We start from the raw sequence: 16,644 nt of genomic DNA on the forward strand, positions 1-16,644 counted from the left end.
TCAGTTTCAACATAGTGTTGCTTTCAGAAAGCTTGTTCAACAGCCAAAGTAGTTCAAAATAATTCCATGTTTTACTTGTATGCTTTATAAACTGGAAGAGAATCTAAATTTCTTTTTTGATGTGACCATTTTTTAAAAGTCTATATTGAATTTGTTACAATATTGCTTCTGTCTTATGTTTTGGTTTTTTGGCCATGAGGCATGTGGGGTCTTAGCTCCCTGACCAGGGATCGAACTCACACCCCATGCATTGGAAGGTGAAGTCTTAACCACTGGACTGCCGGTGAAGTCCCATTGCAATGATTAAATGTCCTTTATTATTTGGTCCCCTTTTCTGCCTAAGCCCAGTCTCAAAATCCAGAACAACTGTTCCTTTGTTCCTTCAAGAGATTCAATCTTATGTAATTGTGGATTGTGGCTGATGATTAAGTTTTCAAGGCAAGTGTGTTGTGTTTGTGCCTGGTCCTGGGTCTGAAGTCAGGTGGTGGCTGTTTAGAAGGGAGGATGGGTGTGAACTGGGAAAGAGAGTGAGGACAAAATGGAACCCCTATCGATGAGCTGGAGCCTGCATTAGTTTCTCACTCCTCCAACTTTGATGACCCAGGTGGCATGCAGGAGAAGGTAGTAAATTCATCACAGAGCTCAACGTGCACCTGGCTCAGGTGGGAGAGAAACTGCAGGAGGCTCCACGGGGAAGTTCAGGAGCTACAGGCTCTGCTGTCCTGCAAACGCAGTCAGCCATCAGCACAGCACCATCTGTGTATGCTGTGTCCATGCCTTGCTGCCCCTCAGCGACTTTCTGAGCATAAAAAGGACCACGGCTGCTGCTAAACTCTCAGTTTCTCAATCCCATGCAAAAATGTCCTTGGTGGGCCATGATAAACCAGAACAACATAGGAGAGAAAGAATCCTGGAAAGTGCAGTTCTTCCGTAGCTACATCGATGCAATATAAATCCAGCAGCACAGTGGAGAAGGCAGGGAGGATTTGGCCTAGTTAGTATAGGGTTTTTTGTCTGTTTTTGTTTTGTGTTTGTTTTTTAGTAGGTTGGAGGAGGAGAAAGTTGGGTAATATTACCACACCAATTATTGTTGTCGTACATCACTGATTTGACACTGTTTTGTATATTGTTTTAAAGTCTTTTTTTTTACTATAGCATTCTTGTGAAAGAGATAGAGATTATTGATTTTTCTTCCCCTTTTATACAACTGTTGTAATTTCTGATCTGTAGAATTGCACTTAAGAAACAAAATGTATGTAGAAGGTGATTTGCCCAGTATCTCCCCTACAAGTCTATGGGAGAGTCAGAGCATTCCTTCTTAGTTGAAAAAACAATGACTTGAGAATAGGGAAACCTGGCATGACTTCTCTGTAAAAGCTGGGTAATCTCTGGCAATTAATCTTTCTTACTGTGCTGCAATTGTTCTATCTAAAAAAAGGGAAAATAATGCACAAGATAATGTCTAAAATTATTAGTTTTCAATTTTAAAAAGTCTGGTTATATAAATAATACTGTTTAGTATAAGAAATTCAAAGTTCCTAGCACAATTATCAGTGATTAGTAGAACATCTCCTGGTTAGGAACAATAAAAAAAAGAGCTACTTTCCTACTCCTGCTGCTTTATTTCTTATGACTTTGAGTTAATTTCTAGTGTTCTTTCATTTCAACCTGAAGGACACCTCTTTAGTTTTTCTTATAGGGCAGGTCCAGTAGTAAGAAACTACCTTAGTTTTTGTTTATGTGGGAATGTCTTACTTTCTCCTTCATTTCTGAAGATAGTTTTGCCAGATATAGAATTCTTGGTTAATGGATTTTTCCTTTCAGCACTTTAAACCTTGTCTTCTGGCCTCATGGTTTCTAATGAGAAATTGGCTGTTAATCTTACTGAGGATCCCTTGTACATGACAAGTTGCTACTCTCTTGCTGCTTTCAGGATTCTCTCTTTATCTTTCAACAGTCTATTTTGATATATCTTTCTGTGGGTACTTTGAGTCTATCCTACTTGGATATTGTTGAATTTCTTGGATATGTATATTTGGATCTTCCATCAAATTTGAGAAGTTTTGCACGTTATTTCTTCAGATATTCTCCTTCCTCCCTCCCTCCCTCCTTTCTTTTCTTCCTTCCTTCTTCCCTCCCTCTCTCCCTCCCTCCCTTTTCTCCTCCTTCTCCTGTTTCTCCTTTCTCTCTCTCTCATTCTCTGCTATTTCTGGGACTCCTATAATGCATTTTTTGGGCAACCTACAGGTACCTAACTTTACTTTTCTTCATGTTTTCTTCATCCTCAGACTCAATAATTTCAATTGTCCAACCTTCAAATTAGCTAATTCTTCTTCTTTTTGTTTAAATGTACTGTTAAATCCCTCAAGTGAAGTTTTCATTTTTGTAATTGTAATTTTCAGATCCAGAATTTCCATTTGGCTTTGTAAAAAAATTTCTCTTTACTGATATTCTGATTTTGTTAGTACAGTTTTCAGTTTCGTTTGTCTTTTTATTTTTTTTTAGCATACTTTAGAAGTTGTTTTAAAGACTTTGTCAAGTAAGTCCAACACCTAAACTTCCTCAGTGACTTTTTCTGTCAAGTTATATTGTTCCTTTCAATGGGTCATACTTCCCTCTTTTTTTTTTTTTTTTTTTTAAAGAAGATGTTGGGGGTAGGAGTTTATTAATTTATTTATTTACTTTTGCTGTGTTGGGTCTTCGTTTCTGTGCGAGGACTTTCTCTAGTTGTGGCAAGCGGGGGCCACTCTTCATCGCGGTGCGCGGACCTCTCACTATTGCGGCCTCTCTCTTTGCGGAGCACAGGCTCCAGATGCGCAGGCTCAGTAGTTGTGGCTCATGGGCCTAGTTGCTCCACGGCATGTGGGAGTCTCCCAGACCAGGGCTCGAACCCGTGTCCCCTGCATTAGCAGGCAGACTCTCAACCACTGTGCCACCAGGGAAGCCCCTTCCCTGTTTCTTTATATGCCTTGTGATTTTTTTTTTAACTGCTGTTGTTGGACACTGGACATAAGAATATTATAATGCAGTAACTCTGAAAAGCAGATTCTCCCCCTTCCCAATGATTTGCTGGGGATTTTTCTGTTTGTTTATTTGTTTGCTGAAGGCTGTAGAGTCTATTTGTAAAGTTACTTCCCTGAACAATTTTGCAAAGACTATGTTCCTTGTTGTGGGTAGTCACTGAAGTCTCTGTTCTTTAGCTTGTGTTCAGCTAGTGTTTTTGAATGTTAAGAGCTAAAACAACAAACAAACAGAACCCTACAAAAAAACCCAAACATACCCAAACAAAAACAACAACGATAACAACAAAACCCACCTCTCCCAGCATTTGCAGATTGGCTCTGTGCTGAGGCATTCCTTCAACACTTAATCACAAAAATACACCACTGGAGAAAATCACCTACATTCAGCAAGTAGAAGAATGTACCACAATAAATGTATTTTCAGCAGACCATTTCCAATAGTCCCAATTCCAAGGTAACAATTTTGCCTTTGTAAGTGAGAGGGCAGGGAGTCTATTATCTGGTTACTATCTGAGAGCTGAGAATTCAGGGTATGAAAAAATGCTTAAGCCCATGCTTTTGCTTATCACCATTAAAGAAAGAACAGTAGAGCCATTCTGTACTAGTATTATTTTCTAATCATGAGTTTCTCTGAGTTGGGCTTAGGAAACTTGAAAATCATGTTTTTCAGGGCTGAGATTAGATTTAGTTGAATTTCAATAGCAATCACTGGTCTTTCTGCCTGTACACCTAGACAGCAGGGCACAATCACCGGGTTCCAGGGTGAACTTGGCACTATTTTGGCATGCTCAGGGTCATCAACCCTTTAGGGTTGAAGATGCTTCTCTCTCTCTGGTTGTAAATATTGACTCACTTCATGAAAGACTAGAGGAGCATTGTTGAAACTTCCTTCTGCACTCAAGACATTGAATGCTGTTAGTTAAAATGGAATAAGTAGATTCATTTACCTTTTAAACACAGTGTCCTAGAATTGTAACAAAGTAATTACTCATATTAATTTAAAATGCATAGCAAACTGAGCTCCATGCTGAAAATGACATTTTTGATCCACTAATTAGCTGGACACATATAGCAATGGTGGGCCTGTGCCTTTTCTCATATGTCCTGCTTTCAATTAACTTTATAGTGCAGTTAAAAAACAAAAACTGTCAATACATGACCATGTCAAATAAACATGTTATTGTTAATGACCATGCTATTAGCCACATTATTAATGACCATCTCAATATATGAGCATGTAAAACATGAAGAGTTTTTCATCATGGCCAAAACATATCATGAACGTTGCTATCTAACAGCTAAGTTATTACAGAGATCTTGAGAGCTGGATAAGATTCTTCCTTTAGAAATGTGTATGGATTGGAGATTTTGCCAACTTGGCACAAAAGAAGACTTTCCAACCCTCTCATTATTCAGAAAGTAATTACATTAAAATGAACTAAATAGATTACAAAGAAGACAAAAATTGTAATCTTGTGAAGATATAAATTGTAGCCAGTGATTGGGATGTGTTTCCATTATCACTGGCATTTGTAATCTAGAAGTTTTAAACTTCAATATATTCAATACATAAGTCATTATATTAGAAAATTCCATTTGAAAACTTAGAGAAGTTAGAATGGTTCAGATATAGACATATAGTAATTATGAAGGTATTTTATATGTTTATCCACTGATTTTTAAATACTCCTTTTCTGTGGACAAAATTCTTAATCTCTTAAATATTCATTAAGCTGATTTTAATGAAGCAAAGTAATAAAAATCATTTTGCAGCAATTTCGTAAATGTGAATGAAAATATGGTGCATTATGTATTGCAAGTGACCCCGGCATCTTCAGCATGTGAACAGACTCTCACACCCCATTGTCTAATTTTACACTCTTCAATAGATGATTCTCTCCCAAAACAAAATACTTCATTCAGCCATATTGGACCAGTACCTGCAAAAATCAGATACAACTGTATTAATAAGTATAGTTCAGTGTTTATGTTTGAGTGGGACAGAGACATTAATTTATTCACCAATTTAACAAAAAAAGATGTGTTGGTCATTATCCATATACAAGTTCTGTGCTCTGTATTAAGATTCAAAAATTAACCCTGTGCCCCAGAAAATTTTATTTTCTGTCACTGTGTAAATGACTAAAATACTAAGTAATAAGAGGTGTAACAAAGGTGCATACAGAGTTCTATGAAACCATAGATTAAAGAACTATTGGTTTCCTCTAATGACTTAATAGTTTTATTTTTAAAAATAAGGAAGGAAATAAACTAATAATAATGGATATATGCAATGATCTAATGATCTATATGTATCTGTACAAGGCATATCTAGAACATAAGCAATCCTGGAGTTCTTTTCTTAGGTTCCAGTGTATTTCAGTTTGCATGTGTCTGGTTTACCAGACATGTTATCTATTTTTAATTAAACCAAGAGTAATATGATCAGCAAAGGGCTTATAAAATATCCTGCAAGAACACCATAGATTATTAAGTGCAAACACAAGAAAACAACAAGAAAATGGCACAGCTAACACTTATTCTTTTTGTCCGAATTCTTCCTCAGACACATTAGAAGGAAGAACGGCCTGTCAGCATAGGCTACCTAGAAGACAATTAACTAAATGAACGTAACCGCCACTTTCAAGATAAGGACATTATTTTATCAATGAATAAGAAAACAACTGTTTTTTTGAAAGGAATTCATGGCAGGAAAAGATAACTTTAAAACGAAAGTTTGGAAATGTTTTTCTGATATTCTCTAAAGATTTTTAAAGTGTATCACTATAAAAGTTTGTTCTTTTATACTTAAGACATTTGGGAGCAGAACCTTTGAAAAACTTCTAAATGAATGATTTCATTGGGTTTTGTTAAACATATAATATTGCAAACCTCCTAATGAATTTTCAAGAACATTTCATGTTGTCAAGAAACTGATGATTTAGCAGCAAAATTTCAATAAACACCTTTGCAAAACTGCTGGATGGTAAATAAATATCTTAGTACTGTAAGCATAATCAACAATGCATTTTTTCCATTTGAATCAATATGATGTTAAAAGGTTCTCTTTCAGTCACAAGAGCTATATAAAGCATATTTGGAAATGTCTTCAAGACTTAGAAACATACCTTTGTGTAGTTCTAAAAGTTAAATGAAGATTTGTTTTTCACAGAGGCATAAATAATAGCACATATAATTACATTACTCTTAACTGATTTTTCAAATATTATGTCAGTTCAAGAAATAAAAATTAACAACATGTGCATGGTTAATAATGTGCATAATTGTATAGCAGTATGTGCCTATAATATATTAATAAATTTCCAAGATATTGGAAATTTTGTAATCACAGTGTGGATAACATTTGACTGAACCTTAAAAAATGGAGGTTTTCCGTGTATGGAAAAGAAGTCATTCCATATAGTGGGGGCAGCATGAAAATGCTTGATGTATTAGAACAGTTCATGGTCTCCTGGCATCTAAAACACAAAGTATATTAATGAGGGGAGGAGGACTCTTTGGGAAGGTTGGATAGAAAGCTGGGACCATGCTATAAACATTTTTGAGTTTTATGTTGTGAGTCACCAAAAGAAATATCATCAGAACTATATTTTAGAATTGTATGCTTGGCAGAAATGTGGAAGCTGGATTGAAGAAGAAAAAATCTATAAGCTAAAAGAACAGTTAATAGGATGTTTATATAGATATTTTCTGTGAAGACGTGTTTTTATTTACCCTTAGAACTAGGAAATTTTGATGTCCACATAGAAAATAAATAGGTTCATTCACTTAGTTTTTGAATAATTTGTACCTTCACCAGAAATATCCAAATACAAGTTATATTTAGGTTTACATTATCAAGGTAACTGGAAATATTGTACTTTTCATTTCCTATAATAGTACTTAAATCAATAGAATCCAAACAATGTTTCTATTAGACAAGCAAAGGTTTTCCTGGGCTGACCAATTATAAGAGTAGTAACCTGGACAGCTCAAGAGTTTTCTGAAATGTTTATAAGAGTATTAAGACTTTTCAACCTGAAATTTTAAGGCAGATAAAAAGGAAAAGATTAGGAGAATATGATCTCAAAGTCAGAAGCCTTGCCAGGAATACTTTTTGGTTTCCAAATTGCTCTTACTAGGCATATCATGGTCCCTTTTCTGTTTGTGTTTGTATGTATGAGCATGTTTGTGAATGTATGTATGAGCATGTTTGTGTATGTGTGTTTATTTTAAATATATAAAGTCTATCTGAACTTTTTGGAAGTTGCTCCAAAGGGCTATTCAAAAACATAGGCAGGGACTGCTCTGGTGGCTCAGTGGTTAAGAATCCGCCTGCCAATGCAGGGAACATGGGTTCGAGCCCTGGTCCGGGAAAATCCCACATGCTGCGGAGCAACTAAGCCCGTGTGCCACACCTACTGACTCTGCACTCTAGAGCCCACGAATCACAACTACTGAGCCCATGTGCCACAACTACTGAAGCCTGCATGCCTAGAGCCTGTGCTCCACAAGAGAAGCCACCACAGTGAGAAGCCTGTGTACCACAATGAAGAGCAGTCCCCACTCACCACAACTAGAGAAAGCCTGCGCACAGCAATGAAGACCCAACACAGCTAAATCAATCAATCAATCAATCAATCAATCCTTCATTAAAAAAACATAGGCAAATAATAACAATTGCACAAATAATAAAACTACTTCCATTTTAACATGTAAAGGAACCAAAACAGTGGGACATTTATGTATTATATTTATTGCATTTATGAACATTTATAAATTGTATAAATAAACATAAGTAAAACTTCTGGTGAAAGCCATGGCTCTGTTGTGTTTGGGAGCATGAGAACAGTATGGTTCCATGGCTTCTGTACCCAGGGGACAGTGATGCTTTCACTCTACATTTTGTAGATCTAGTCACCAGATTTATGTCTCAGCAGTGCAGAATTTTTACAATCCAGGAAAAGAGAATTAAGGGTGACAATCCTCTCAATGTCTGAAGTATCCAGAGGGCATCCCCATAGGGGAAGCACAAGATAGATATTATTCAGTCAATGTGCTAACATGTGAGCAAAAGTTTTTAGAAACCATAGTAGAGGAAGTCATGAATATTAGAATACCAAAGCTGTAGTAATAACAATGAACATTTAAGCCCACTTTTTAAAGAATTTACTATGGGGCAGAAAATATTCAAAGTACTTTTGAGTTGTTATCTCACTGAATTCTCAAACAACCTTAAAAAGTTAATAAATGCTATTATAGTGTTGTTTTACTGTTGAGAAAAGTGAAAATCAGAGAGAAAAAGTAACTCCACCCAAGGTAACATAGCTAATGCCTAATGGAGCCAGTATTCCCACCCGGGGTCTGCCTAGTGTCAGTGCCTTTAATCAGAGATTTACTGCAATCCCCTGCATTATTAGATTTGGTCATTTAACAAATCTCTTTTGAGTGCCTATGTGAGTGAACAAAAACCAGAATCCATTCTCTCCTGGACTGACCTTCTAGTGAAGCCTTCTGTTTTAGGTAAATGCAGCAACTGAGGTCACATATGTAATTAGTGGCAAAGCTGATTCTTGTATTTAGAACCCCTAACTCATATTTCAGTGCTTTTTTCACCAAGAACATATAGATGTGATAAATATATTGTATTATTCAGTAACTCTGGTCTTATGCTATGTGGAAAAGATTCAGACACAGTGAACATGCTAGGTCTTTTCACATATAATTTTAAAAATTTACTTCTAATAACTTTGTAAAATATTGGCAATTATTTCCATTTCACAGGTAAATAAACTGAGACTCAGAAAGGATACATGACTTTCTCAAAACAACAGAGAGAATAGAGCCAAGCAACAGAACATGATGACATTTAAAACTTAGAGCTATTCATTGACTACAAAGAAGCCCAGGTAGTTATAAAAATAATTTTCAAGGATTTGCTGTTTTATTTTTGTATTAATATATTTGGGACTATCAAGCCTAAGGAAAAAAATTATTTAATACTCATGTCCCATCTCCTTCCAAATTGTTTTCTGCATTAAAAATTAATGCCAAGGTAGCATAAAATGCCTGAAATTTTATCTTCATGTGCACCTCAAAGATTAAAAAAGAGATGTTTTTATTTCTTTAGGTAATAACTGTTACTCAAGGATATTTATTCTTGCTGCTGTCATTGTTATTTTTTGCCTCTGAGTTATTCTTTCTACTAGTGGAAACCTATGCAAAATCGATGTATATATTTTAGAAATGTTTTTATTCTCTAGTCCTGTTTATCATCTATTTATCTATCTACCTAACCATCTATATATCTACAATTCCCTTTACAATTTGAAGGCTGCATAAGGAGGACAGATTGACCAATTTTGTGTTTCCAAAAGCAGACAACAATAACCGTGCTGTCCATGGCTTCTGGAATTTTATGAGCTTGGTTTGTGATGCTTAAGAGTATGCTTGACAGATGATACCATTTCCTCTTAATCTCTCTTTTAAAAAGACAAATATTGATATTTCTTTGAGAGATTTGAGTTTCCTTAATCTTCAGTAACACTGCGTTTATTTTTAAAAAGTAATCGTATTTCAAACATCAGCCAGATATACAGTGACACGATGAGATTTGAGATTAGCTCCTTAATGGATAAGTGGGGAAGCAAAAATCACTAATGGTTAAAGTCTCCGAATGAATTTTTTTTTTTTTTTTTTTTTTTTTTTGCGGTACATGGGCCTCTCACTGCTGTGGCCTCTCCCTTTGCAGAGCACAGGCTCCGGATGTGCAGGCCCAGCGGCCATGGCTCACGGGCCCAGCCACTCCGCGGCGTGTGGGATCTTCCCGGACCGGGGCACGAACCCGTGTCCCCTGCATCGGCAGGCGGACTCTCAACCACTGCGCCACCAGGGAAGCCCTCTGAATGAATTTTAATTACATCCAGTCAAGGTTGGGTGACAAGCATTTATATCACTTTAAGACATCTAGTTGGGAAGTGCTTTGTCAACAGTTTCTTCTTTGAGAAAAGCATTCTGGGTTTTTGTTTTTGGATCAATGTTAAAAATGAAATGGGAATCAGAATAGAGAATGGATAAACTTAGACTATAGTTCTGGATTCTAGTTTTGTGGTTCTGGAGAAGCCACTTATATTCCCTGTTTTATTATATACGCAGAATAGAGAGGTGGAGGGTCGAAAGAGCTCTAAGATTTCATTTCCCTTTAAAATTCTGCGATCCTAAGATTCTGAAGAAGCAAGCTCTTTAGAAATGAAATTCTTAAGCTTAAAGAACTTAGGACAGTCTGCCTAGTGGAGAGACAGGGTGAGGGATGGATGTGGAGCGCTCTCCCCACAACTGCCACAATAGCTATGTAAATGGGGCACGTTTTGTGACAGTTCTGTCAGCTTTACTTAATTTTATATGAAAAGTGGGGCTGTAATATCTATTTCTCACAGGCACTGTAAGCACTGAATGAGATCATGTAGGAAACACCTGATAAACAGTATTATTCCATACTTAGTATTTATTGCCTTTGTTACTGTAAGTAACAGAACAGACATGTTAAGAACCCTATTATAACGGCTCTATATCAGGTTCCATAATACCCAACATCTAAACATTTACGTTTCAAAACTTTCAGTGTGCAGGGAGCAGTACCTAAGAATTAGAGTTCTGACCTATTGATATATTTTATTCATCTTTGAGATTGTTTTTACTTCCAATCACTAATGGATAGTTCAGAGATGCAGAGTTATATTTTTGATCTCCTTCAGTTTATTCTTGTAATTTTTAAAAAACCCCACTCAGAAAATAGATTATGGAATGTGAAAGGGGTAATGAATAAAAGATAGCATTTATGTTTAGAATTTTCTTTTGTTTCTGCTTTTAAGTTTAGAGCTTCAGCACCAACTCCTTTAAATTTAGGAGAAGACGAGATAGCTGCTCCAGATCCAGCTCTTACTTCCAGCATCAGCCGACAGGCTCAGATATGCCTGGAACAAATTCCCGGACTACCACTGTCCTCTGACAAAGCTCATCCAAGTTTGCTACAGGGAGACCACCAGGATGAGAGATTGGGAAGCTTGCATAGGGAGAGAAGAGGCTCCCTACCCTTTCCCTGCCCCGTGCAATAGCAAGCACCAGAAGCTTCTCAGTGCTTCCTTAATTTAACTTTTTTGTCTACACAGGAAAAAGAAAGAACATTCCACTTTATGAAAATGGTGCAACCAGATGAAAGAACCCATTTAAAGGAGTGTGCTTAAACTTTGTTCCTATAAATCATTTTCTTTGTAACTGCAAAACTCATTGTTCCTAAAGCTAATAAGGATTATCTCTGGTAAGCCAGGTTTGTTATTTTAAAATGAGAAGAAAGAAGAAAAAAAAAAAAAAGGAGAGGGGGAAACTGTGTCCAGAAAATTGTATTCTTTCCTTAATGGGAGGAGAGATAAAAAGGAGATAAACTTAAACTTTTTTCTTCTTGTTTCAATTCTGATAATAATGCAAAATATAGTATTAATCTGATTCTCCTTACTTTCCTATGAGAATGACACATAATTAAAACTCTAGTGCATTCCTCCTCCTCTCTCTACCCCTCCACTCATATTTCTAAGTTTCCATTCCAGTCTCTTTTCTGCATTCAAAATTACTTTTTCTTTTCCTCCTGAGTAAAACTGCAAATTTAAGGTGGAGGAGTGGAAAAAGGAGGCGTTGAAACAGCTTTACATGAAAAGGTGGTTTACCATGACTAATCCAACATCAGTTTACGATGCAAGCCTGTTTCTTAAAATACAGTGTACAAAGAAGCAGATCATGAAATTTATTTTTTAGATTCTTTTTCTCCAGAACAAATCACCTCAGTTCTATTCTTTCTCCCAGCTCATCTTGCTTTATTATTTTAAAATTCTCATCATCATTCTTCAATTTTTGGGGACTGAACTCTATGCAGAGAGCTAAAACAGAGCTGGATGTGTGTGGAGCAGAATGGGAAGATTAGAAGAGAAGGTTACACAGAACGCTTCTTAAATCACACCTCCGTACTGCGGGAAAAACCACATTCAACTTTACCACCCTTGGAACATCGTGAATATCGCTCTACAGTATAACACGGATCTGACTTTTCTACCACTCAACAAGGATGGCAAATAAACTTGTAATTATACAGTTGGCAGTGCTGCTACCAGTGACCTCTCTCACTCTTGAGCAATGCTATGAGTCCGGCTTCGTAATGGGCACTTTCTATATGCAGCTCATTTCAGATTAAAATAAATCTGCTGGGTTGTTATTATTATTCTCATTTTATTGGAAAGGAAACTGAAAGTCTGAGATGTTTCACAGCTAAGGCTTCAACTCCTATCTCCTTAGTTTATATTATAAAACGTTTAGTCTTTCCAGTTCACTTTGGTAGGTATTTGAGAATGTGAGAGGCAAAACAAAATTCTGATATACCTCATTGTTTTATTATAATAAAACTCTAGTCTAATGTATAGGACCACCAGCTACCATAAATACACAGCCTCACTGAAAATGGATGCTCATCTTAGAGAAGTAGTCAGTTACCTGAAGAAAACTTGAGAGAATCGTCTCCATATAGCCAAATGACTCATTTCACATGAGACTAAACTCTATTGTTTCTTATATAAATAATGAGCTTTCTTTTTTTTTTGGCCAGTATTTCAGAATATGTATTTTATTCCTTTCTTACCAGTGCTTTAGACTAGAAATCCCTAGAGGTATAAGCAAGAATGAATAAAAGCTGTGGGGAAAAGAATATTTTACTTGTGAGACTAGGCCTGCAAGTTAATGGAATCTTAAGATAATAGTCTCCAATTATGTGTTTACCATCTAGGTTTAGAATCTCAATGGAAGAACAGCTTTGAAATCTATGGCAAGGCTTCATATTCGTAAAAAGAACAGAGCTGGCATATAATGTCTTATTCACTTTCCCACCACAGATAGTATTTGAAATGTTTTATACAATTATGTATTTTAAATAAATGGCCTTTCATGTTATGGATCTTAGTTACCATAGAAATGGATTCTTTCCTCATAGAACATTGTAGAAACTCAGATTGGCAGTTTAGTCTTCCTAAGCAATTCACTGATTCATTTGATTTTCTAGTGACTAAGAGTTAGGGATTTTTTTCTTTTCCCCTTCTGTGGGGGAAAAAAAAATCCAGCTTATTGCTGTTTAAAACAATTCATTTAGGAGGTAAATTTTACAGGTGCAAGGATGATTTTGGTCCGACACTTTTCAAGATGGGGAAGAAGTTCTGAAAGTGTAGTAGAAATGGAAAATTTGGAAATTCCAAAGATCTACTGGATGATGGCAAATTATGGATATTTTCTATTCCCTTTGTTTCTTCTATTCAAAACTCTAAGGCACAAATTAAAAACTGACAGCCAGGGGCTTGAACGTGGGTGCAGAAACTTTCAACATCATCACTCTCTTCTGTCTTGTGCTTAGCCTCTTTATGAATTAAATCAAGTTTCTGGTCTCTAGAGACTTTAAAACCTGGATCCCTGCTAAAATTCATCTCTTAAATTTGATAAAATGCATTCTTTTTGTAAAGGAATAAAGGATATAATTGTGATCTATTATTAATACTATTTACGTGTTTAGCACAATGCCTGACACATAGTTATTACCCAATAAACTGTAGCATAATAGTACTTAACAATCTATTTTATGAATTTAAGAAGTCTGTCTTATCTTGTTTAGTCTTTTGACATGATAATTTGACATACTCCACTATTTTATCATCAAACACAAGATTATCTGGTAATACTGCTATTTTATCTCTATTATTTTGCATACAATTTCCTATTGCCCATATCTATCTAGAAGAATAACACAAAACCAAGATGGTCAAATCTTTTTTTTTTTGGTCAACATGAACTTCAGAGATACCAATTATCTATCACATATGGACAGTAGAATAAAGAGGAAATACTGACTTTAAAATTCTAGTTTACCCATATATGGCTATTTCTTTCTAATCTGTCCTTCAGAATTGAAGCACTTACATATGTTTAATTATACATAAAACCTATTATTAGGTGCCAATTTAGAAAAAAAAATGAGGTAATAAAAATATCATGGGTAAACATTCAAACATTTTGTCCCCAGCAAATTTTCTTCCTAGCTCTTTCAATACATTCATAGAACAAGTTACTGAGTCATCCAGATGAAAATACACAGATATACATGCAGCAAAAAAGTCATTCAATTCGACCTCAAATGGAGGGGAAAGTAACCTTATTTCTCATCAAGTTCCTTAAAGTAGAAGTCACAATTAGGAGGCATAGAGAACCCGTAAAATCGCCTCTTTCTCTTTCATGGTTTTTCACTGTCCTTTCAGAATACAGGTGCTCCATCATGGACTAAGGTTTGGGAAGTAAATGCAGAAGCTGGTACCCACCACCCACCCTTCAGTTCCGCAGAAGAGAGAATGAGGGAGCACGTGGAATTGCCCAGCTGCCCACAAGACCCAGATATGTAAATGAGTTTCCCAGGAAGTCATGCCTTGTCTATATAATTCACTGGTTCCTGTTCTGCTTTACCAGTAATTTTCCATATTTTCCTCTATTGTCCAACTAACCGATTGAGTCTAAATGAAATTTAGACATTAAATGTTGTCTGAGAGCATCTTTTTTAAAATCTCTATCTTTTCATTTCTACTTTCTAGGAAAGGCCTTAAAAAAAGAATCCTACTTCCTATTCTATATGTTCCTGTCTCTACTTGACTGTACGTACTGGAGAATGCCTACATTTCATTAAAGAAAAAAGAAATTACCTTGTCCAAAATAAGCTCCCTTATGCACATTTCGAGCACCTTGGTATCCCAAACTCCTACAGATGACCTGTCCTCCACGCAATTCCCAGCGGTCGTCACAAACTGTACCCCACTGGCCATCATGGAAAATTTCCACTCTGCCTTCGTGAGGGCCGCTACCACCAACCAGTCGAACTTTCTTAGACGGTGCTGTCATAGAAACAAGCAGGGCTTAATTTTACATATATGTACATATTGCTGTATGCTTTTTTTAAAAAAAAAAAAGCATTTGAGCACATTTTTCCAGCAAGTTCAATTATTGGAATAAATATTAAACTTTCTAGCACCACCTATTGGTAAAGAGTTTAATTGCAAACATTGTACATATTGGTCAGATCTGAAGAGTAAATCTACTCTTTCTTTTTTATAAGTTACATCTATGAAAACACTGCAATGATTTTGTTCCAGTGACTTTAAAATTTTACAGCTACAAGTCTATGAATGTTATACAGATTTTTCATACTATTTTTAAAAATTTTAACAAAGTGATTGCTTTCTTGACACACTAACACACAAACTGGAACATACATCCAGTGACTTCCAGTGATACAGGAGGTTGAGGAGAAGATATTTTATAATATCATAAACATAAAAATAGACCAAACATCCTGTTCTTTACCAAGAAAAACAAGGTAACTATAATGACAAAATCAATTTAGAAATAGCAAAGATATTCCTTGATATAAGCCCCCTGGATTTTGTCCCAAAGTGTTTTTCTTGTTTTGAAAAAGATTAATGAGATAGAAAGCAGACAATTTTCATTTATTTTGAGAAATCGCTAAAGCAGTAAACTTTGGGAAGAAATATACCATGTTTACAACAAAGTAATTTTGTTCTGCAATGCCCAAGTAATCAAAATTGCCATATATACAGTAAACGTTTATAAAGCTTTGATCATGTGCAATGATTTACATAAATATGAAATGTTTCTTTCCCATTTTTAAAACCAACATACACATTTTGAACCTAAGAACAGATAAAGTGTGTAAATAGTATCACAAAAAATTTCACTTAGAGTTAGAAAATTTCTTTAAACAGCCTGAACTATTCTAGTTATTTGTTAAAAAATCATTTGGCTGAAGAACAGAAAAAGGCAAAGACAGAAAATAATTTTTAAAATTTACTTAGTGCTAAATAAAATAAAAATATTCTCTAATAATTAGAAAAGCCAATGAATAAACACAGTTCTATTTAAATATATCTTTTCAAATATGAGTTTGAAGAACACCATAATATAAAAAAGCAAGATGTAATTCTTACAACAGAAATATCTCTGTAATGTGAAAATGGAGTTTTAGTGTATGGGTTTTCAGAACTCAGTTAACTAAAGAAATAGTAACTTTTGTTTTCTAATTTGAGTAAATTTTGTTGGAACAGTAATCCAACAACATGTAAAAAAAATAAACAATTTCCTACAAGCCTGACTGAGCAACTAAGAAACATGAAAAGCAAACATGTATTAACATGTAGTACTACAATTATAATTATTTTCTTGATTTGTCCAAAATATAATTCAGTGCTCAATACTGAATTAATGTAATAATGTCCAGGTGCATAAGCCCTTCCTCACTTAATAAACATGAGTTACAAACATTAAAAACATTTTTAAAAAGGAAAATAATTTGCTATTGCAGTATTCAAACTTCCAGTTACTAAGTTAAATACAGGGTGACCCAATCATTCACTGTAAATGCCTAAGAAAATAGGAAATAATAATCCAGGAATACATTGTGTAGTTTTAAAACATTAGAGTCATGTAATAGTAACTAGTGCCACTCCCAAATGTTTATTTTTACAGAAGTCAAAAA

General features: G+C 35.3%; 1 protein-coding gene across 1 annotated transcript in view; it reads right to left on the reverse strand.

Annotated features, from left to right (window-relative positions):
- Positions 1-4,829: 4,829 nt before the first annotated feature.
- The window catches only part of MSR1 (macrophage scavenger receptor 1), a gene marked incomplete at both ends in the record, with an annotated part of 58,415 nt that continues 46,600 nt past the window's right edge, over positions 4,830-16,644 (reverse strand). Inside the window, 2 exons of the mRNA XM_079726678.1 lie at positions 4,830-4,963; positions 14,798-14,986. Of these exons, the coding sequence (XP_079582804.1) occupies positions 4,830-4,963; positions 14,798-14,986 (323 nt within the window). The remainder of the gene's footprint in view (positions 4,964-14,797; positions 14,987-16,644) is intronic.

Source organism: Hyperoodon ampullatus (assembly GCF_949752795.1).
Source record: "Hyperoodon ampullatus genome assembly, chromosome: 20".
Lineage (NCBI taxonomy): Eukaryota > Metazoa > Chordata > Mammalia > Artiodactyla > Ziphiidae > Hyperoodon > Hyperoodon ampullatus.